The following is a 23,154-nucleotide window of genomic DNA, read 5'->3' as shown; positions in this document are numbered from 1 at the left end:
GGTGACTTTTAAGTTCTTCAAGAATGGAAGACAACTTTTCTTTTTCGATGCTAAAATGTGAATTGATGTTTTCCAGCATACTCCTTCTCTTTAACATACATTGATGGGTTACTCTGAGCCAAGGTGGCAAAGAAACTGGAAGATTTTTATAAAAAAGTTTGACATGAAGATTTTTGTCAATACGAATACATTCAGCAATTTCAGGTATATGTAGTTCATTTTGAATAATTTTATGGAACACGACACAATCATCGAATTTGGAAAATGAATATCCTATTGGTGAATCAGCAACTGTAAGAGAATTAAGATCTTCAATAATATCATTTGACAAAAACTTCTGATATTCATCTTCTTGAAAAATTCTTTTAGTTGGTGATTTTCTTGGTATAAACATAGCTGGAAGTGAAGCTGTTGCAATACTGGCCGGGTATATTGTAGGAACAGGCTTCAAATTATACAACAAACGAAATCGTTTTTCTGATGCTCCTTTGTGTACTAAACTTTCATCAAAATGTTTTAAGCAAATCACAGATGATTTAGAGACAGTCCAACAATTTCTATTTACAAATCTAATCCATAACTTTCTCAAGTCATCATCTTTTGGAAAACCAAAGACTGGTATTACTTCACCACCATTATAATTTGAGGTACAACCGACAACACAGCATTTATTAACCATTACTATTATTAATAATTAAAAAGTATCCACAAATAACAATACAAAGTTGTTGAAGTTTAGTAGAGATGTCAATTAATCTAACGCGAAAACTTTTATCCTGTTCCAGATATACTTACTTAACATTTATAGCGCAATATTCAAAGTATTTTGAGAAAGTTTGTCCATATAATGGAATATACGTTTTTTCAACTGGCCTTCTATTTTTTTTCGATTTAAGCAGAATAGAAGGCCGTGTATTTAAGTAGGCCATGACCTTCTCTTCTTAATATTCATTTTTTTAATTTGATGTAAAGTAGTTATAAAAACATTAAATTACTTTTTTATGAACACTTATTTTCATGAACTTTTTATTAAAATAAATCGCAAAGCGTTATTTACAATAATTAGGGAAAAAAGACAAAGTAAACAAAATTTGAGTAAAACGAGTGCATTTTCTTTGTTGTAGTTAAAAAAATTTTCGAAGTAGTTTTTTTTCTTCTCTTATGGGAATTTTAAAAGTTTTTTTTTTTTAATGTTTCAAACGCGTACGTATGGTCACCTTATTTTATATCAATTTATCATTGAATAACTTGTAAATATAACTTGAAAACTTTACGCTGCTGTTGTTACTTTACATAGCATTCTACAGTGTTATACATATCAAACTTTAGCGGCAAGGAGTTAAAAATATAGCAAAAAGTTACCAAAAAGCTATGTAAGACTTAACGGTGTTTATTTTTTGTACTATGACTTAAAGTATATTAGTTTTTGAGGTGATAATTAATAAGTTATCTTGAAAAAAATGGTTGCTATGGATGTTGTTAGGTAAACAAAGTCTACCCTAATTGTTCCTTAAATGAGTTAGACCAATTTATATACAAGTTCGACAAATGTAAGTACTCTAATTATGTTCTACAATGATTGAAATAAAAGAAAACCACTTTTTATAAAATCTCAAAAAAAAAAATTTTTATACGTTTTGAATTGGGGTTGACCACCTTAAAAGAAATTTTTTTTGATTTAGTCTTACAGTTTCATGAGGAGATCGAGTCTTGTTTGGAAACACTAAAGCAGCTACTTTTTCAGATGTAATATTGTCTTTTGTGGCAGCATTCAACAAATTCTGTCAAAAGTGTTTATTTGGTTTTCCCTAAAGAACAATCAGTCGTTAAGAAACGATGTTCGTTAAGAACATTGTTTCTTAACGACTGATTGTTCTTTAGGGCAAGCCATTTGAGCAGTGCTTAAGTGGGTTATAAAGTTTTGATTTTACAATGCAACAAATCAAGAATTCACATGTTGACTATATTGTACTTTGACAAATTTTCACTGTTTAATATAAGTCAGACAATAAGTGTAGAGAAACGTCTTTATCTGAACCTCTTCTTCTCTAAGCTATGCGGCACTTTTCACAAGTTTCCGTTGACACTTGAGGATCATTGAAATCAATTTAACAAGGAAAATTTTTTTCGTAAACGTTCAAACAAAAAATCAGTCATATCTCTTGTTGTAAGCAAAGAAAAAATACAGATTTTCTGCATTCATCATGATTTTTGCATTATTTGGCATTTTGAGAGAATAAAATAATCCAGGTTACCATTCAAAGGTTAAAACTGTGTTTTTACTATTTCCCAGTGAATTTTATCTGTTTAATTTTAACTGAAATCAAGTTCAAAACAAAACAACACTTTATATTTCAATAAAATCGCAATTTTTAAAAACAAGTTTTTAACTTCGAAATAGAAAAAATTAAATTTGAAAATATTGATTTTCATTAAAAAGCAAAAATTGATTTTTCTCCCACGGACGTAATAGTTTGATTTTGCTAGTTATGTTTGAGATAGCTAACTTCCAGACATGGAGCAAATTAATAGTTTGAGATAGCTAACTTCCAGACATGGAGCAAAATCCTAACGTTTATATGTTTATACTTATGTCGAATAAGGATGCTTCACAAAACATTGCTATGATTTGAGCTTGGGAACAAAAAAGCCCCAAAGTTTTGACCAACCGTGCCCCAAACGTGAGAGCCACAAGTTGATGAAATGTTTTTGGACCACTTTTAACAGCACTTATATTCATCGATAACTTTTAAGTTTCAAAGTAAAATATTGTAGCGTTAAAAAATTACGACCATATAAAGTTTAAACCCCCCTCAATTTGATGGGGTTGCAAATTTTATATTGTCATAATTTTTGAACACTGAGAGATAATACTATGAAACTTAAAATTTAACGATGAATATAAGTCTAGTTGAAAACAAAAAATATTAAATATAAGTCTAGTTGAAAACAAAAAAGCCCCAAAATTTATAATTTTGGGGCTTTTTTGTTCTCAAGCTCCAATCATCGCAATTTTTTGCAAAGCATCCTTATTTGACATAAGTGTAAATATATAAATGTTTGGAGTTTTCTCCATGTCTGGAAGTTAGCTGCCTCAAAGACCAAAAAATTCTGGCGCCCGCCCTGCCCATACCACAAAAGGTTTTTGCGACACAGTGTGCCCGCTATATTTGTGTAGTTCGAAAATGATTACAACGCCCGGCGAAAAAGTTTTTAAAACATACGTCGTTATGATGTCATTTCAAATTAGTCCATTTGTTTAGACTTTTTTTTTCACGGAGGTATATAATTTTATTTTATTTTTGTATTAAATCTTGATAGTTCACTTGCTGATAACAATTTCATTCAAAATTTGCCTGCTTATTTAAAATGAAATTCAAAAGAAAAATTATGTACGGTGAGTATATAGCCCATTTTAACTGCATACACTAGTCTTAGTCTATCTTTTTTTGATTTTAATTGTTTAATAGTTTGATATAATTTTTGATGTTATTTTTATAAGCTCGTTTATCTTTATAGATTATGGATAAAATACTGTTTGGAATATTAAACTCATCATATCCCGATAAACTAAAGATTGAATTAATACAAAAAATAAGTTATACTGCTGACAAAAATATAGATAACAAACTTATAGATAACATACTTCAAATATGTGTCGACTTTTTCAAAGAAGACACTTATTCTAATGAATTGAATTCAGCAATGGACAACATGTTTATGAATTGGGTGAAGCATAATAAAGATGCATCGCTAAGGTTTCTTACTGATGAGGTACTAAAGAAGCCTTTAAATCAAATGGAATCTAACTTAAAAATAAAACATGTAAGAAGTATAAACAAATGTATTAATACTATAAATGCTATTCATGATATTTCTGCTTCACCTATAAAAGCGATGCTGAGCACTTATTTATATTCATTCTTTGTTGGAGTAGATGAGCTTAAGCTTCTTGCATGTTTTTGTGATCTATACTTGCAATACCCAGTATTGTTTCCGTCAAATTTGAATTCTTCAGTTCTTACGGATTTGTCCACCAGAATGGTGTCCATTATTAGTTCAAGTCAGTTTGTTTTTATAACAAGTAAAGACTACCCAGCCTATTGTATCCATCTCAATCATATATATGAATTTTTCTTAAAACATTTTGGCCAGGATGAAGTTCTTAAGAAGCAAATAGCTATAACAATTTTTAATACATTAACTAATCCAAATAAATGCCCTTCAATATCTCTTGCAAAACTTGTGCCCTGTTTTCAACTTGAAGTATTAAGTAAAGATCTAGAAGTAATTATTTTGTCTACAAACATCTCTGATGAAACATTGATTTTTATGCTTAGTCAAATGGTTGATTGGGCTTGCTTCCCAACTGATGATTTTTATATTGAAAGATTAATCAACAATTTTATAGGATTACTAATCAGATTTCAAAAATCAAATGTTTTATTTGTTGTTATTGAAAACAAAATAAATCAGGTTAGTGTTTTTTGTTTTGTTTTGTTTTACATTATATAAATTTATTTTTTACTAGTTTCTAATCCCAATATTCCATAACTCTATATTTGGTACAATAGTGAAAACAATATAACAGTAATTACATTAATTTTTTTTCTACTTATAAACGATCTCTAAAAAAAATCTGTTTGATAATTGTGTAAAAAAAAAGTATTTGTTGTGAAATAGTAAATAAATCAAGGCTAAAATTTAAAAAACTTTGCAAAAAAGTTTTTAGTTATATAAAAAAGCATTTTTTTTTTGAAACCTAAAAATTATGTTTTGAATAACAAAATTAGTTTCATAATAATTAATTATCATACAATAATAATTATTTGTTGATTTGTTTACATTCTCACAAACTTCCTTTTATATTTATTACATAAATATTTTATTTCATGTTTTCTATAACAAATTAGTGTGATAATAATTAATTATTATTTAGTTTACATTATCACCTTCTATGTTCAGCTTTTATTAGAAATCTATTTTTATTAGATTTAGTAAAAACTAGGTTTGTCACTTTTCAAAATTATTACTTAAGATAGTCAGTATTAGCGTTTCGGTGTATTTTATTTTTGGAATTTTAAACATCAGATTAGAATACTTTTCATTGATTTGTTCTTATAGGGTTCTTAGTCAGGATAAATTTATTTATCAAGTATTACAATCAATTATAAATAAAGATAGAATGAGAGAAACTGGCCTAGCTCCTATAAATTTTTAAAATTGAACCCAGGTGATTTGTTTTTACTCATGGTCTACGAAGATCAGTTCATGTATTAGACTTTGTTGTGCTTTTTATTCTAATAAATATATCATAAATGAATAATTAATTTAATAAATGTATCCTTAAATGTGCCTAAAATATAAAAACAAAGAGAATAAAAGAAAGTAATATCAAATAATAAAAGTAATATTAGAATATAAAGACAAAAACTTTTTATTTAATAAAAAAATGAAAAACAGTAAGTCTATAAGGTTAAGTTATGAGCTTCGTTCAATATACAAAAATATTTATTTTACATGTTTAAATTTAGTGTTTTTGATTTGATTACAAAAAATGCATTTATTTAACCTATATTTATTATTTACTTATAACTTCAAAATATTAACAATTTGAATATTCAAAGAAATATAAAGTAATGAATCTAAAGTCCTATTGATTTATTTAGGTTTTAATACTCCAAATTCTAAAGTCAAAGTTGTTGACTCTAGACTCAAAACTCCAAAATAAATAAATTTTATTTTAATGCTTATTTAAAATAAATTTTCTTTTTATGGATAAAATAATCCAGGAAAAGTAAAACAGGATCATTTTATATAATTTTTATTATGATTATATATGCAATTTATTATGTGCTGTAATAATGCAGGGTAATAAGATTAATAGCTCTAAATGAATTTAAGAAAACTTTATTTTTAAACAGAGGATAATAATCCTCTGCTACCTGATAGTAAATTTTTAAACGGCTAACCAAAATGTTTTTTGTTTTGCTTTTAATTTAATAATGAAATTGTTAACTTTAAGAGTATGGAATATAAAAAATGATTCTTTTGACAACACATTAAATAACTTTTAATTACTTTTCACTCATGTAACAATTCTGTGTTGTCTAAAACTTAAAACCATTAAGTTAATTGTGAATGAAATGTTTTTTAAGTTACTGCAAAAGCACAAACTTAATTGATTTGATTTTTTTTTTTTAAGCAGAATATTTTTGTTTTTGTTTTGTACTGTTTATTTATTTTTATTGTATATGTTTATTTTTCAATTTTACTTGTTTTATTTTGTTTTTTATTATTTTTGTTTTATTGACTGCAGAGTATGCATAGATTTACTGAAATAGGTGGAACATGTGAGGAGTGTACGTATATAGACTGAAATAGACTGAAATATGCAAGGAGTGTACTTTTTTCTTTATGTCAACAAATTATGGAGAAACTTTTGCCATAACATTATGCCTAAAACTCGTATGTTGAAAAATGTTGAAAGTGTCTTGATATATTAAAATGTCTATATATGTAAAAAATGCAAATAAAAAAGGTAAATTATGAATAAATAAATTGCAAATCATCAGATGTAAGTGGTCTGGGTCTGGGAGACTCAGAATCAGAAAGCTCGAATACAGTAACACTAACTCAATACTACTGCATAAATGACTTTTTAAATCCGATATAAACTTAGCATGGTATTATATAATAATATATATACATTATCAAAATTAAAATGTAATTTGTTAATAGGAAAAGTATTGCTTCTGTAACAAGCTTTCGCGTAAGAGGCTTGCGTTTGCACGTCTTATATGACCACACATTTAATACTTTCTTTTGACAACTTGGCCACAGCTCTTTGCAAGTTTTAACAATTAGCGCTTTTAAAGAATGCACTAAAAAAAAAAACAAAGCAAACATAAACACAATTTTTAATTTAATTGATTCTATAATTGCAATTAAACTGCAACAAAATTTTCTGAGTACTTTATTGCAAGGTAATAAAAGGCGATCATTGAAAAAAAATATTCAGATTAGAGTTTAAGGCAAAATGAGTACAGAAGCTATCAAGAAATCATTACAGATGGTTTTATCATGGAAATATAGTTTCTTATAAAAAAATTATCTAAATTACTAAACAAAATAATCACAATAATCTTGAAATGATCGCATCTGCGAACTATTTTTTAACTATCCTAGGGCGCGACATCGTTTTTTTTTTATGAACATTGACTTATATATCTATTTATTGACAAACATCCAGTTTTAGAGATTTATGTCAAATTAAGGAGTTTTATTTTCAAATAATCTTTATTCTAGCTAATAAGTTAATAAATATATCAAAGATGATTGATAAATTTATTCAATTTTTATTTTTTAAAAACTTTTTTTACACATTTGCAAAGTGCGCGCAAACTAGTGATAAATGTACACTTTTAAAAGTGTTTTTAATATGCAGACAAACATTACTTCACTTTAAGGAAAAGAAAAAAGCTTAAAAAAAAACCTAGCATGCAAAACTTTATTTAGAATGAATGCATTTGCTTTAAACTTTTAATGTTATTGCTAATACTTAAAAGAAACCAAGCTTAACATTATGATCGCTTTCTTTCATAAAAGTAAGCAATCATAATGTTTAAGCACAGTTTCTAAGTAATTGCAAAAGTATTCATTTTAAGTAAAATTTTGCATACATTTCTAAGCACATGCAAAAACCATGCTAAAACATAACTACTTTCTTCAATAGCGTATTTAGTTATTTTACTTAAAAGTAACGCTATCGAAAAAAGTAATTATGTTTTGACATTTTTTTTAAATTTCTGAAATTAATTATTTTTTATTATAAATGTGTGTTTTTTATTAAAAAAAAAACTATCAATTGCAAAATTATTTGGAAAAAAAATTACTGAAGTAATGCATTCGTGAAAAATCTTAATCAAATGCCAACGTTTGCATAAACAAAATTAAAGAAACGCGATGTTCGTTTTTCTGTCTGTTTTTTAACAAATATGTGCATGTTTGCCGATTTGTCATACCCTGTATCCTATTAACTTTATGATAAAATTTAAAATTTGCATCACAAAATTTTATTAAGTTTCATAACACTTTTACACAGCCTAATTTACTTACATTTTTAAACATCTTGCTGTGTTAAATATATCAATTTTTTTGAAGAAAAAACATCTAAATGGGGGGGGGGGGCAGATACCCTCTTGGCCCTTTTCCTCACTATGGATCCACCCTTGTATTAGCCTATTTATTCATGAGGGGTAATGATAAAGATTGATAAAGCTGTGATAATTTTTTTTTTTAACTTTTGTTAACAATTAAGTTTACATTAAATAATAAAAGTTTTAATTTTTTTGGTTTTTCTACTACTTATTTTGTTATTCTTTAAAATTTTTATTTTTTTAGTTTAATTTTTGTTAATTTAGTTTAATTATTTTTTTTTAATTTTATTCTCTTTTCAGTTAATGGATTATTTATTTTAATTTAAGTTTATTTTTTTAGTATCTTTTTTAAAAGCGCTAATTATCAAAACTTGCAAAGAGCCATGGCCAAGTTGTCAAAGCAAAGTATTATATGCGTGGTCATAAAAGGTGTGCGACCGCACGCCACTTAGATGAGGGCTTGTGTATATAATATGTGTTACACATTAGTTAGGAAGTAAAACATGATAAATAAAATTTATACCTAGATTTATAAACTAACTTATAGCTATAAGTTTTCAATAAAGTATGAATTAATTGTGGTGTTTATACATGTATTTGATAATGATCATGATATTTATAATGATCATATGCTAAAAAAAGTTTAATTTTGCTGTGAGCATATATTCAGCAAGAGTGCTTGATGAATGATATCAGAGCTATATAATTGATTTTTTGACAAGATTAAATAAAAATAACTACAACATTTTTACTACTAAGTTTAACAATTATCAGGTAAAAAATACATTGTTTTTTTCGTTAAAAAATATACCCTTAATAAACATCGTGATGTACAAAAACAATTATATAACTATTACTATTTGCGAGCAGTTTGGTTTTTTAATCTTTAGGCTCGTGGTTGTCAAGCAAGAACTTGTTTTTATGACGACACTTAGATATTTTTCTGCTTTTTTATTTAATAATTCTTGCCTACTATTGTATGATATTATGCAAAGTTTTTCATGAAGGCAAAGCAAGCATTTTTTTGTTATGTTGCTGTAGGCAGGGACTTGTTTAATTATTGACCAGGTTCATTTAGGTTAATTTTTAAGTTTTTTTTTTTTATCTGCCATATATACTTTGAAAGGGTGGTTGAATTTTTCATCTTTTTGTTTGTGAATGAGTGTTTGTGGTTAGCCCATCTTTTCTATCATTCATCTTCTGCTAGGCCAAAATATACTTTTTCTGGGGTGTTAGGGGGGGATACTATACATTTATAAATAACACTAGAGGCTCTACATTTTCCTATTATAGGGCAGTCTTCTTTCTTTATGCAATTGCAGGGTGGGTATTCATTTGGTCTTTCTGAACTGATTTTCTTGTTGTGACTTTTTATTATTCTTTCGATATTTTTGGTGCAGCTGTAACTCACTTTGATGGTGTTTTGATTGAATAGTTTACTTAGGGGGTGGGATGTTGGAAAATGTTTATCGATTAAGTTTAGGAAGAGATATCCAACATTGGTAGAAAAACTTTTACTATACAAAGGTTAAACCATATTATATTTCTTTTTTTTTTTCTTTTTTTTTTTTTGAGGGGGGGGGGGTTATATTTTAAATTAAAATCAGTGAAGGTGAATGGAAGAAAAGGTGGGCTAACCACAAACACTCATTCACAAACAAAAAGATGAAAAATTCAACCACCCTTTCAAAGTATATATGGCAGATAAAAAAAAAAACTTAAAAATTAACCTAAATGAACCTGGTCAATAATTAAACAAGTCCCTGCCTACAGCAACATAACAAAAAAATGCTTGCTTTGCCTTTATGAAAAACTTTGCATAATATCATGCAATAGTAGGCAAGAATTATTAAATAAAAAAGCAGAAATAATATCTAAGTGCCATCATGAAAACAAGTTCTTGCTTGACAACCATGAGCCTAAAGATTAAAAAACCAAACTGCTCGCAAATAGTAATAGTTATATAATTGTTTTTGAACATCACAATGTTTATTAAGGGTATATTTTTTAACGAAAAAAACAATGTATTTTTTACCTGATAATTGCTATATGCTTGAAATTTTTAGTAGTAAAAAATATGTAGTTATTTTTATTTAATCTTATCAAAAAATCAATTTTATATATATATATATATATATATATATATATATATATATATATATATATATATATATATATATATATATATATATATATATATATATATATATATATATATATATATATATATATATATATATATATATATATATATATATATAGAGGCCTTGTTACGAGATTTCACTGCGTAAACGCGTAATGCATTTCTAAGTAACTCAACTTAGCAAATATATTTTGCATCGTTAGAAGTTATATTGCGTCACTAGCGTCTTTTCAAGTACGCATTGTAATTAAAGTTATTTTATTAACGTGTTAAAAATCATACAGTTTTTTTTTTTCTCACTATAACAAAAGTAAAATAAAGCCTAAGTTCTTATTTTAAAAATCATTTTTATTATTTATAATATTATTTAAATTTTATTTTGATATAAAATATTTTTTTCATGAATCGTAAAATAATGTTTGTTTATTTTCTTATGATTTTACAGTTGGTTTTTGGTTATTTTATTAACTGTTAATAAACTTTTTCTTATTTAATTTGTGAACTCTTTTTGATAATGTTTTTAAACAATAAGGAGTTTTTTTTTGTTATTTATCAGTTACTGATAACATATTCGTGATCATAATTTATTTTCTTAAATTAAACGATCGTCACTAAAACTTTACGTTATTGAATTAACAATAAACAAAATATCTTATTAATAAAATAATTACATCAAAATAAATCGTGCATTTTTTATACTATTATGACTGAAAATAATTTTTGAATTTAAAAGGAATTTATATATTTAATTCCTTAAGATAAAACTTAAAACACTTTATTTTTTTAAACTAATTTTTAATAACAACAACAAAAATTATGAAACAAACTGTTTCTTAAACAAAAAATCTATTAGTTTACAATTGCGGTTAAATGCTTTTACTTACGACTTTATTTCTTCTGGATAAACGTCACGTTAACGACAATCAAAAGATAATTTAAATATTCTAAAAGATAAAAGCTTTTGCTTAGCGCAAAACTGCTGAACGCGTTGGCAAATCGCCTTTTCACAAGCAAAATGCGAGCTGCGTAACGCTTCTTAACAATACCTGATATATATATATATATATATATATATATATATATATATATATATATATATATATATATATATATATATATATATATATATATATATATATTAGTAGAAAATCACTTAACAAAAATTTTTTTTTTTTTTGTTAAGTGATTTTCTACTAATATATAATTGCCCTGTTCTTTTAAGAACATTGAGCACTCTATTGTGTAGAATACTTTTTAAAGTTGTTTAAATATATATATATATATATATATATATATTTTTTTAAACATCTTCGCTTCCAACAAGGCTGCAAGCAGCCACTAATTAAAGTTGGAAGTTACTGTAAGAGAAAAGATGAAGATTGTAGAGCAAGATAACGATTGACAGACGATTTAAAAGATTGCAAATTATATGAATCAGGAAAGCAAGATGAAGGAAGCGAATTCCAAAGAACTGATGTTCGAGGAAAAAAACTAGACAAATAAGTGTTTTTGGAGCACTTAGGAACAGTCACAGAAAAAAGGATGACACTTAATTGAATGACGAGTAACACGAGAATGAATTTTAGTAGATGGCACAAGAGACGCTAGCTCTTTAGAGCAGTGCCCATTATAGTATTTGTAGAAAAGAGAAAGAGAAGCAACATTATGACGATGTGATAATGGTTGGATGTTGGCTGCTAGAGCAGGTCCAACTACGTTTACATTGCGTTTTTGCACCTTGTCTAAAAGAGAAAGTGTATCATTAGAAGATCCGCCCCAGATATGGCAACAGTATTCCATACAAGGCCGGATTTGAGATTTATAGAGATAGAGAATGGAATCCAGAGTAAGAAAGTGGCGAGCTTGATAAATAGATGCAACCTTAGCAGATGCTAATTTTGCAACCGATTTGATATATGGTTTCCAAGAAAGATTGGAAGTGAGAGTTAATCCTAGAAGATGAAGAGTAGGTGACTCATCGAGTACATCACCGTTCATAAATATAGGAAGATCTAAATTATTGCGATAACGATTGGCTGAAAAAAATTGAGTTTTATCTGAATTAAAGTTCACCAGCCACTGTGAGCCCCATGCTGTAGCAGAAGTGAGATCCTTTTCAAGCTCAAATGCCCCCTCCAGGCAATCAGAGGGTGTTGGTTTCTTATCACGACAAGAATAAGTGGTAGTATCATCAGCAAACAATGCCACCTTAGATGTGAGAATATCTGGAAGATCGTTAATGTAAATTAAAAAGAGTATAGGGTCAAGGATAGAAACTTGAGGAACCCCTGAAGTTACAGAATAAGAAGAAGAGTGTTGTCCATCAAGGACAACTTTTATGCTACGATTGGAAAGGAAGGATTCAATGATCTTAAAGATGTTGCCCGATACACCAAAAGAAGAAAGCTTATGGAGAAGACCAGCATGCCAAACTTTATCAAATGCTTTTGAAATGTCAAGAGCGATGACCTTAACCTCTCCACCTTCATCTAATGCACGATAAAACCTGTCAGTTATTACTGTTAGCAAATCAGCTGTAGAACGAGAAGATCGAAATCCATATTGATGGTCAGAAAGTAAGTTATTAGATTCAAGATGAGAAATTAAGTGTTTGTTAATTAAAGATTCAAAAACCTTGCTTATGATAGGAAGAAGACTTATGGGACGGTAGTTAGACGAATCAGATCGCTCCCCAGAATTTTTGAAGATAGGGATAATAGATGCGGCTTTCCAGCAGGCTGGAAAACAAGACTCTGATAAGCACTTGTTGAATAGTTTTGAGAGTATAGACGACAGCTCCGGAGAACACTTCTGCAAGACAATAACAGGTATGTTGTCTGGGCCACAAGCTGTAGAAGAGTCTAGGCAGGAGATCACTTTAGATACAGATGCTGGAGTGATATGAATGTCAAGCAATGGATCAACCTGTTTGTTGGCAATATCAGGTAGAACGCAGTTAGTGGAATCAAGAGATGATATTGATGAAAAGTTTTTAGCAAACAGTTCGGCTTTGTCTTTAGGTGAGGTGACAAAGTCTGAACCATACAAGAGAGGTGGAATTATAGATGAGCCCTTAATATTGATATTATTAAAGATTCTCCAGAAGTCACAAGAGCCTAATTTTTGAGATGAGATACGAGATTTCATGACCTGAGAATAGCGGGTTTTGGTGTTAGACAAAACCTTTTTACAGTTGTTTCTAGCAGTAATAAACAGACGTCTGTTTTCTGGAGAATTGTTTTGCTGATAAATATGGAAGTAACGGTTTCGATTGGCAATCGCAGCAGCACAGTGTGAATAAAACCATGGAGGAGAGTGAGGCTTGACCTGGAATCGTTGAGAGGGAATAAAAGATTCCATGCCAGCCTGAATCCACGAAGTTATGTAAGAAGCACATTTGTCGACAGGAAGTTGAAAGATTTCTACCCAAGGGCCATCACGAAGAAAATCACGGAAAGAATCCCAGTCAGCTTTACTGTAGTTGTAAGAGGTTTGATAATAGGGGGATTCAGGTGATGAAGAAAAATGAGATAATAGTTTTAGAGAGATCAAACTGTGATCAGAATCACCTTAGGGTGAATGTGGAGAAACTGAGCACTGACTAGGATCAGAAACAAGACATAAGTCGAGTAGAGAAGGTAAATGATTCGGGTTATTTGGAAAGCGGGTTGGAAAGTTGACTATTTGAGTTAGGGATTGAAAAAAAGGCAAAAGTTGTGGGCTTTAATGCCTGCAGAGTCACTGACACTAGAGCCAAGCCATTCAGAGTGGTGAGCATTAAAGTCACCGACAACAACTATATTAGCTGATGGATAAAGAGAGAGGGCTTGGTCAATATGATCAGAAATAACATCAAAAAGAGTGCAGTCTTGAGATGAAGGAGAGCGATATAGAACAAAGAGAAAGGCAATAGAGTGAAGTGGTGCTAAACGAAAGCACATGAAAGATTAGTCTGTGGATTCAAACCTAGTTTCACGACAAACAGGTGAATTCTTACGAATGTAAATGCCCAGGCCAAGCATTTGACTATTGGAGTCTTTACGAATCAGAGGAAGATTACCATCAACACTAAGATCACAAGATGAGGCAGCCGAACTCAAATTAGTCTCGCAAAGAGCAAGTAGGTCTGGTGAACTTTGCAAGAGATAAGACTCAACAGAAGAAAAGTTACTTCGAAGACCACGAATATTAGTGAATGATAGGTTTAGAGAACTTGGTGATGATGATGGTTTTTTGTGTTTTATGGTTTTTGGTACTTTATTCATTTTTAAATTAGTTTGAAGAACTTGACTCAAAGCATAGATAGTACTCAGAACACCGTTTAATAGCCCAAGCAATTGCCTCATTACTACTAATAAACCCTAAGCCGTAAGAAAGGGCTCCAAATGTGGCCTCCGCAATGCACACCAAAAATACAAACAGGGACACCATCCATGCGCAACATGGCACTGTTAATACTTTGATATTTTTCAGCTGTTGATGGAATCAGCCTCTCTGAGAGCTACCACAGAGTTCGGGAAACCTGACTACCAGCCGGCCTCAGAACCATAAAACTGAGTTTTAGAGCTGTACCGTCATAAGGAGATAATAGAATGAGTTGCCTAGTCGTAAAAACAGTGACACAAGCAAACCCATGCATTGAGTCAAGAAGATCCAGCATTCAACATCCTAAACTGGAAACAATGTATTAAAACTACATCTGCGCCAGCCTAATAGATGAAGAAGGGGTGCAAGGCTGGTCAACAGATAGAATCTGTTTACCCCTTAAGTCTTTGCCTAGGAGGTCTTCTACAAGACAGTAGCTGGGTGCATTTAACATCTGCCCAAGATGAGTATTTTTATCGAGACACCATCTCTAGCCTTTACTCAACCAAGAGCCCCAAGGCAGGGGGTGTTTTATATCGGAGTTGGCATCTCCTAGCCTTTGCCTAAAAAGGCGTATCCTACAAGGCAGCAGGACATGAAGCAGATTGTACTGGGTTACAGTACAATCTGTACAGTACAGTTCAAGGTTATATATATATATATATATATATATATTATATATATATATATATATATATATATATATATATATATATATATATATATATATATATATATATATATATATATATATATATACATATGTATATATATACACATATACATATATACACACACATATATATATATATATATATATATATATATATATATATATATCAGGCCTTGTTTTAAAGCATAAAACAAGGCCTGATATATATTTCTGGCGCCTGATATATATAGCTGACACACCATTTACATATGAGCTAACTTAACCTTAGCGGTAACCCATTTCATGTTAAGCATTTTTTATAATTTTTTAATACAACAAGTCTGAAGAAAGCATTTAAGCGGTAAGATTTAAGAAGTAATTAATGTTATGAAAACTATTTATGAAGTTTGAATTATGGTTTCATATAAAAGTTTGCTTGACATTTGATATTTAATATTTACAAATGTAATAACTTAAGAAAAAAGAAAAAAAATTAATTAACTTTTCCATCAAAAATGTTCAGTAAAAGAAAAAAAAAAGATATTATAGGCGCATAAAAAAGAAATCATAAAATAAACATAATTTTAAAAATTTTATTTATCATCTTGCAAGAGCAAGAATAGTTTAAGACAATTTCTATATGTATATTTCTAAATTATAATTTAGACAATTTCTCATAACAAACAATAACAAAAATGATTACCCAAAAAAAAAGTTATTAGTTAAAAAATAGTAAACATTAAATTTTATTTAATATTAGCGTCGCTTTTAATGTTTAAAGATTTGTTAGTTTTGCTATAATGGTTTTGTTTGTTTTATTATAGTAAGTGATTTTATCAAAAAAGTGAAAAAGCATTATTACAAACTTTAAATGACATCTTATAAAGAGTTTATTTTTTTATAATTAAAAAAAAGCTTCTTTTATGGATACAACTCTATTATTAATTTTTTGATTGAATTTATGCTTGAAGCAATATGGCTCTTGCAATGTCTTCGTTTATATTTATAAGTTTTGTGAAAAATAATAGTTTAGAAAAATAATATTTTATGATAGTTACATTAGCTTTATACAATTAACAGATAGTGCGATATCAAAAAAGTAAAAACAGAACAGACTCACAGTGGAGTGCTGCTACATCGACTGAGGGTTTGGGATGGGGCAGCAATCTTTTCATTCATTATTCTTCATTTTCTTCTTCTTTATCTAAAATAGCCGTATCGATTTAGATAAGCAAATATATATATATATGTATATATAAAAAGCTTTTTTTTAAATTAAAAAATGCTAAACACATTAGCCTAATGTAAATTTGTTCTATTGTCACAGCGCTTGCTACCTACAGTTTTGTTAATAATTGCCCTTAATGTAAGACCAAAATTTAAGTCTTTGGTCTTGAAAATGTTTGCATAGGCCTTAGCCTTGAAACTCTTATTCTTGGCCTTGTTTTTGGCCTGGAAACTTTTGGCCTTGGCCTTTGCCTTCGTTTTTATGCGCTCACCAAAGTGGGCAAGTATGAGTTGGTTTGAGCACAAAAGCACTGGCGAAAACAGAGAAGACTATATGTGTATATATATATATATATTTATTTATTTATTTATAGAGGCCTGGACGGGAGTATATAAGCGCGAGAGCAGAGAAAAGCTCTCCTAAAATGTACATGGCGAGCTATGCGAGCTGCTCCTCTAAACAGCTTCCTACAAAAGCTTTTGGTTTTTGCACAAGCTATCCGTTTATTCATTAAAAAAATTGCTTGTTTTAGTTTTATACTTATTACAACCATATGTCTGTAACTTAAATGTTACAAGAATATAGATAACAAAAAAGCTTCATTTATTGCGCCGTGAAAAATTCTTTAGGCGAGAGTAGTCTTATAAAAAATGTTTTTATTTTCTTATTGTAATAATGCAGACATTTTAAGAATAATTAAAATAATTAAAAATTCCACAAGAAAAGTGAATAATATATTAAATTAATATATAAAATATATAAATCATTACATTATTTAAAAATTATTATGCAATAATTTAGAGTTTAATAATTTTATTTTTTATCAATATAGTTTAGAGTGTAATAGTTTTATATTTATCAGTTAGTCACAACTAATCAAAAACATTTACATTTAAATTTATGCTCTTTTTTAATTTTTATTTTTATTTTTTTTATTTGCAACAACCTTGCCTTTTAAAAAGCATTACAGTTTATTATGCAATTTATTATTTTTTTATAAAAATGGCTTTGTATTTTTCATTTTAGTTACAATGATAGTTATACTTTTAGAGAAAAAGGTATACTTTTGCGAGAGTCGTAAATTGCTCCTGTAAACCATTTAAGGGGAGTGTGGACAAGAGCGAGAGCAAAAGCTCTCACTTCCCACCAAGGCATATATATATATATATATATATATATATATATATATATATATATATATATATATATATATATATATATATATATATATATATGTATATACACATCTATATACATATATACACATCTATATATATATATATATATATATATATATATATATATATATATATATATATATATATATATATATATATATATATATATATATACACACACACTTTTTGTTTAATTTTTTAATTAAAACTCCCATAATTATTTCAAAAAAATTCAAATATCATGTTTATTTTATAAAAGATACATATAGTTACTATTTAAGGAAAAAAAAATGAAACAAAAAATACTAACAACACTATTATTATTAAACTGTCTTTTTGTCAAAAAATAACCCATGAGTTTTTATCACTTTTTTTGCGATCCGTGGCATACTATTTATTAATTAATTTATTATTTTGGGTGTAATAAATAAATTAATAAATAGTAACCACAGGTGCTCTTTGGATGTTAAGCATTTTTGTCTGACCTTTCTGTCCAATTCTTCCCACAAACTCTATTGGGTTCAATTCTGGTGATTGGGCCGACCAGGTCATGTTTTTGAGGACACCATTATCCTCTTGTTCCTTTATATAGTTCTTACATAATTTTGAGGTGTGTTTAAGGTCATTGTCCTGCATAAAAACAAAACCACGACCAATAGTTCTTTTTACCCATATTTTTAATTAAATAGTCGAATTATAAAGTTTTAAAATTTTTTTCAAGATTTAAACTAAATATTCTTCATCATTTTAGTCGGCTATCATTATATTATAAATATTTACTTCATGCTTCAACAAATATATAACTTTAACAAGACCAAACTCTTAAGAGTAATGTAACACTATATATCAAGTTAAAATAAACAATTAAAAAAACAAACTTATTTATGTAAGTTTGAGGTCAGTAATACCCAATTACTGACCTCAAACTTACATAAACACACTAAAATTAGTAAGTTTAAGTATTATAAATTAATATTAATGATTAATTTAATGATACAGGATAGATTTTAGCTTTTTATTTAAAAGTATCAAGTGTCCGGAAACTTTTGGCCTGCAGTGTATATATATATATATATATATATATATATATATATATATATATATATATATAAATATAAATATAAATATAAATATATATACATATATATATATTTATATTTATATATGTATATATATATAAATATATATACATATATATATATATATATATATATATATATATATATATATATATATATATATATATTAATATAAATATATATATATATATATATAAATATAAATATAAATATAAATATATATACATATATATATATTTATATATATATATATATATATATATATATATATATATATATATATATATATTAATGTGTTTCTAAAAAAAAATTTTTCTGAAATTGACTGCTGGCACCCACTGAGTATGTGGTATATAATTAAAAAAATGCTAGATTTAAGAAATTTTTGAATAAAAAATATTTTAAGGGGTTGCTACCGACCCTCGAACATTATATAGGTCCCTAATATTAAAAAAAAAAGTTTTTCAAAATTATGTCATGTTGGGTCTCAAACGAAGCAAAATCATATACAAATTTCAAAAATAATATTCATTTTATAAAAAAACATAGATAAAAGAAATTATAATCAAAATATCTTGTTAAATTCCCTACTTTTCATTTTTAGTTAAAACACGTAACTTTTTGTTTACTAAAATCTAAAATAAAAATTTAATTATAAAATGATTATTATTTTTAAAATTTTTATATAATTTCCCTTCATTTGAGACCCAACATGACATAATTTTAAAAAGCTTTTTTTTTAATAATATTAGGGACCTATATAATGTTCGAGGGTCGGTAGCAATGTGGCTGAAAATGTGGCTCTGGTGCGGGATAGTGTTGCAGAGTCTCCAGAAACATCAATTCGGAGACGTGGTTCCCAGTTACACATTTTTGCACACAGTTTAAGGAGAATTTCGAAAACTGATTTGAAAATGTTCCCGTACAAAATTCAATTAGTCCATAAATTGCTACCAAGAGATACAGTACAGTAATGCAATCCTAAGGCTGTCTGGTGAAATTGAAGATTTTTCATCTAAATTAATAATGAGCGATGAAGCCCATTTTCTTCCCGATGGCCATGTCAATAAACAGAACAGTCGGTTTTGGGGAACAACAAACCCTCAATTAATTCATGATACATCATTGCATCCACAAAAAAACAACTGTATGGTGTGGTATTCATGCTGGAAACATCATTGGTCCCTATTTTTTTGAAAATGAACAAGATGTTCAAGTGACTGTTACTGCTGAATGGTACCAAGACATGATTTGAAATTTTCTTGTGCCTAAAATGGAAGAGCAAGGACTAGAGGACATATGGTTTCAGCAAGATGGGGCCACAGCACACACGGCCTGTTCAAAACATGAGGCTGATTCCATCAACAGCTGAAAAATATCAGAGTATTAACAGTGCCATGTTGCATATGGATGGTGGCCCTGTTTGTACTTTTGGTGTGCATTGCCAAGGCCACATTTGGAGCCCTTTGTTACGGCTTAGGGTTTGTTAATAGTAATGAGGCAATTATTTGGGCTATTAAACAGTGAACTGAGTACTATCTATGCTTTGAGTCAAATTCTTTAACAAATTTAAAAATTACTAAAGTACCAAAAACTATAAAACACAAAAAACCATTGTCATCACCAAGTTCTCTAAACCTATCATTCACTAATATTCATGGTCTTCAAAGTAACTTTTCTTCTGTTGAGTCTTATCTCTTGCAAAGTTCACCATACCTACTTGTTCTTTGTGAGACTAATTTGAGTTCAGCTGTCTCATCTTGTGATATTAGTGTTGATGGTTATCTTCCTTTAATTTGTAAAGACTCCAATATTCACATGCTTGGTCTGGGCATTTACATTTGTAACAATTCACCCATCTCTCGGGAAACTAGGTTTGAATCCATAGACTATTCTTTCATGTGCTTTCATTTAGCACTACTTCACTCTATCGTCTTTCTCTTTGTTCTATATCGCTCTCCTTCATTTCAAGACTGCACTCTTTTTGATGTTATTTCTGATCATATTAACTAAGCCCTCTCTCTCTTTATCCATCAGCTAATATTGTTGTTGTTGGTGACTTTAATGCTCATCACACTGAATGGATTGGCTCTAGTGTCAGTAACTCTGCAGGTATTAAAGCCCACACCTTTTGCCTTTCTCAATCCCAGACTCAAATACTCAACTTTCCAACTCTTTCCAAATAACCCGAATCATTTACCTTCTCTACTTGACTTATGTCTTGTTTCTAATCCTAGTCAGTGCTCAGTTTCTCCACATTCACCTTAGGTGCTTCTGATCACAGTTTGATCTCTCTAAAACTAGTATCTCATTCTTCTTCATCATCTGAATCCCCCTATCATCATACCTCTTACAATTACCTTAGAGCTGACTGAGATTCTTTCTGTAATTTTCTTCGTAATGGCCCTTGGGTATAAATCTTTCATCTTCCTGCTGACAAATCTGCTTACATAACTTCATGGATTCAGGCTGGCATGAAATCTTTTATTCCCTCTTGACAATTCCAGGTCAAGCCTCACTCTCCTCCATGGTTTTCCTCACATTGTGCTGCTGCAATTTCCATTTGAAACCATTACTTCCATATCTATCAGCAAAACATTTCTCCAGGAAACAGATGTCTGTTTATTACTGCTAGAAACCATTGTAAAAAGGTTTTGTCTAACGCTGAAGCCCGCTATTCTCAAGTCATGAAATCTCGTATTTCATCACAAAAATTAGGCTCTCATGACTTCTGGACAATCTTTAATGGTATTAATAATAAGTGCAAATCTGTAATTCTACCTCTTTTGTATGGTTCAGACTTTATCACCCCACCTAAAACAAAGCTGAATTGTTTGCTAAGAACTTTTCATCAATATCATTTCTTGATTCTACTAGTTGTGTTCTACCTGATATAGCAATCAAACAGGTTGATCCATTGCTTGACATTCATATCACTCCAGCTTCTGTATCTAAAGTGATTTCCTGCTTAGACTCTTCTACATGTTGTCCGGACAACATACCTGTTATAGTTATACAGAAGTGCTCTCTAGAGCTATCCTCTATACTTTCAAAACTATTCAACAAGTGCTTATCAGAGTCTTGTTTTCCAGCCTGCTGCAAAGCGACATCTGTTATCCCTATCTTCAAAAATTCTGGAGAGCGATCTGATTTGTCTAACTACCATCCCATTAGTCTTCTTTTTATCATAGGCAAGGTTTTTGAATCTTTAATTAAGAAACACTTAATCTCTTACCTTGAATCTAATAACTTACTTTCTGATCATTAATATAGATTTCGATCTTCTCGTTCTACAGCTATTTTGCTAACAGTAATAACAGGTTTTATCTTGCATTAGATAAAGGTAGAGAGGTTAAGGCATGCTGGTCATCTCCATAAGCTTTCTTGTTACGGTGTATCTGGCAATATCTTTAAGATCATTGAATCCTTCTTTTCCAATCGTAGTATAAAAGTTGTCCTTGATGGACAGCACTCTTCTTCTTATTCTGTATCTTCAGGGGTTCCTCAAAACTTAATCCTTGGCCCTATACTCTTTTTAATTTACATTAAGGATCTTCCAGATGTTTTGACATCTTAGGTGGCATTGTTGGCTGATGATACTGCCATTTATTCTTGTCATGATAAGAAGCTAACACTCTCTGATTGCTTGGAGGGAGCATTTGAGCTTGAAAAGGATCTCACTTCTGCTACAGCATAGGGCTCTCAGTGGCTGGTGAACTTTAATTCAGATAAAACTCAATTTTTTCGGCCAATCGTTATCGCAATAATTTAGATCGTCCTATATTTATGAATGGTAATGTACTTGATGAGTAATCCATTCTTCATCTTCTAGGATTAACTCTTACTTCCGATCTTTCTCGGAAACCATATATCAAATCTGTTGCAAAATTAGCATCTGCTAAGGTTGCATCTCTTTATCGAGCTCGACACTTTCTTACTCCAGATTCCATTCTCTCTATATATAAATCTCAAATCCATCCTTGTATGGAATACTGTTGCCATATCTGGGGCGGATCTTCTAATGATACACTTTCTCTTTTAGACAAGGTGCAAAAACGCAATGTAAACGTAGTTGGACCTGCTCTAGCAGCCAACATCCAACCATTATCACATTGTCATAATGTTGCTTCTCTTTCTCTTTTCTACAAATACTATAATGGGCACTGCTCTAAAGAGCTAGTGTCTCTTGTAACATCTACTATAATTCATTCTCGTGTTACTCGTCATTCAATTAAGTCTCATCTATTTTCTGTGACTGTTCCCTTAAATTATTTTTCGTCTAGTTTTTGTCCTTGAACATCAGCTCTTTGGAATTTGCTTCCTTCATATTGCTTTCCTGATTCATATAAT

General features: G+C 29.2%; 1 protein-coding gene across 1 annotated transcript in view; it reads left to right on the top strand.

Annotated features, from left to right (window-relative positions):
- Positions 1-3,166: 3,166 nt before the first annotated feature.
- Positions 3,167-23,154, top strand: part of LOC100198763 (ubiquitin carboxyl-terminal hydrolase 35) — a 33,743-nt gene continuing 13,755 nt past the window's right edge. Inside the window, exons 1-2 of the mRNA XM_065813010.1 lie at positions 3,167-3,397; positions 3,520-4,476. Of these exons, the coding sequence (XP_065669082.1) occupies positions 3,523-4,476 (954 nt within the window). The 5' untranslated portion in view covers positions 3,167-3,397; positions 3,520-3,522. The remainder of the gene's footprint in view (positions 3,398-3,519; positions 4,477-23,154) is intronic.

The sequence above is a fragment of the Hydra vulgaris genome, chromosome 12, assembly GCF_038396675.1.
Source record: "Hydra vulgaris chromosome 12, alternate assembly HydraT2T_AEP".
In the NCBI taxonomy this organism is placed as follows: Eukaryota; Metazoa; Cnidaria; class Hydrozoa; order Anthoathecata; family Hydridae; genus Hydra; species Hydra vulgaris.
This window is presented reverse-complemented; position numbering and strand designations above follow the sequence as displayed.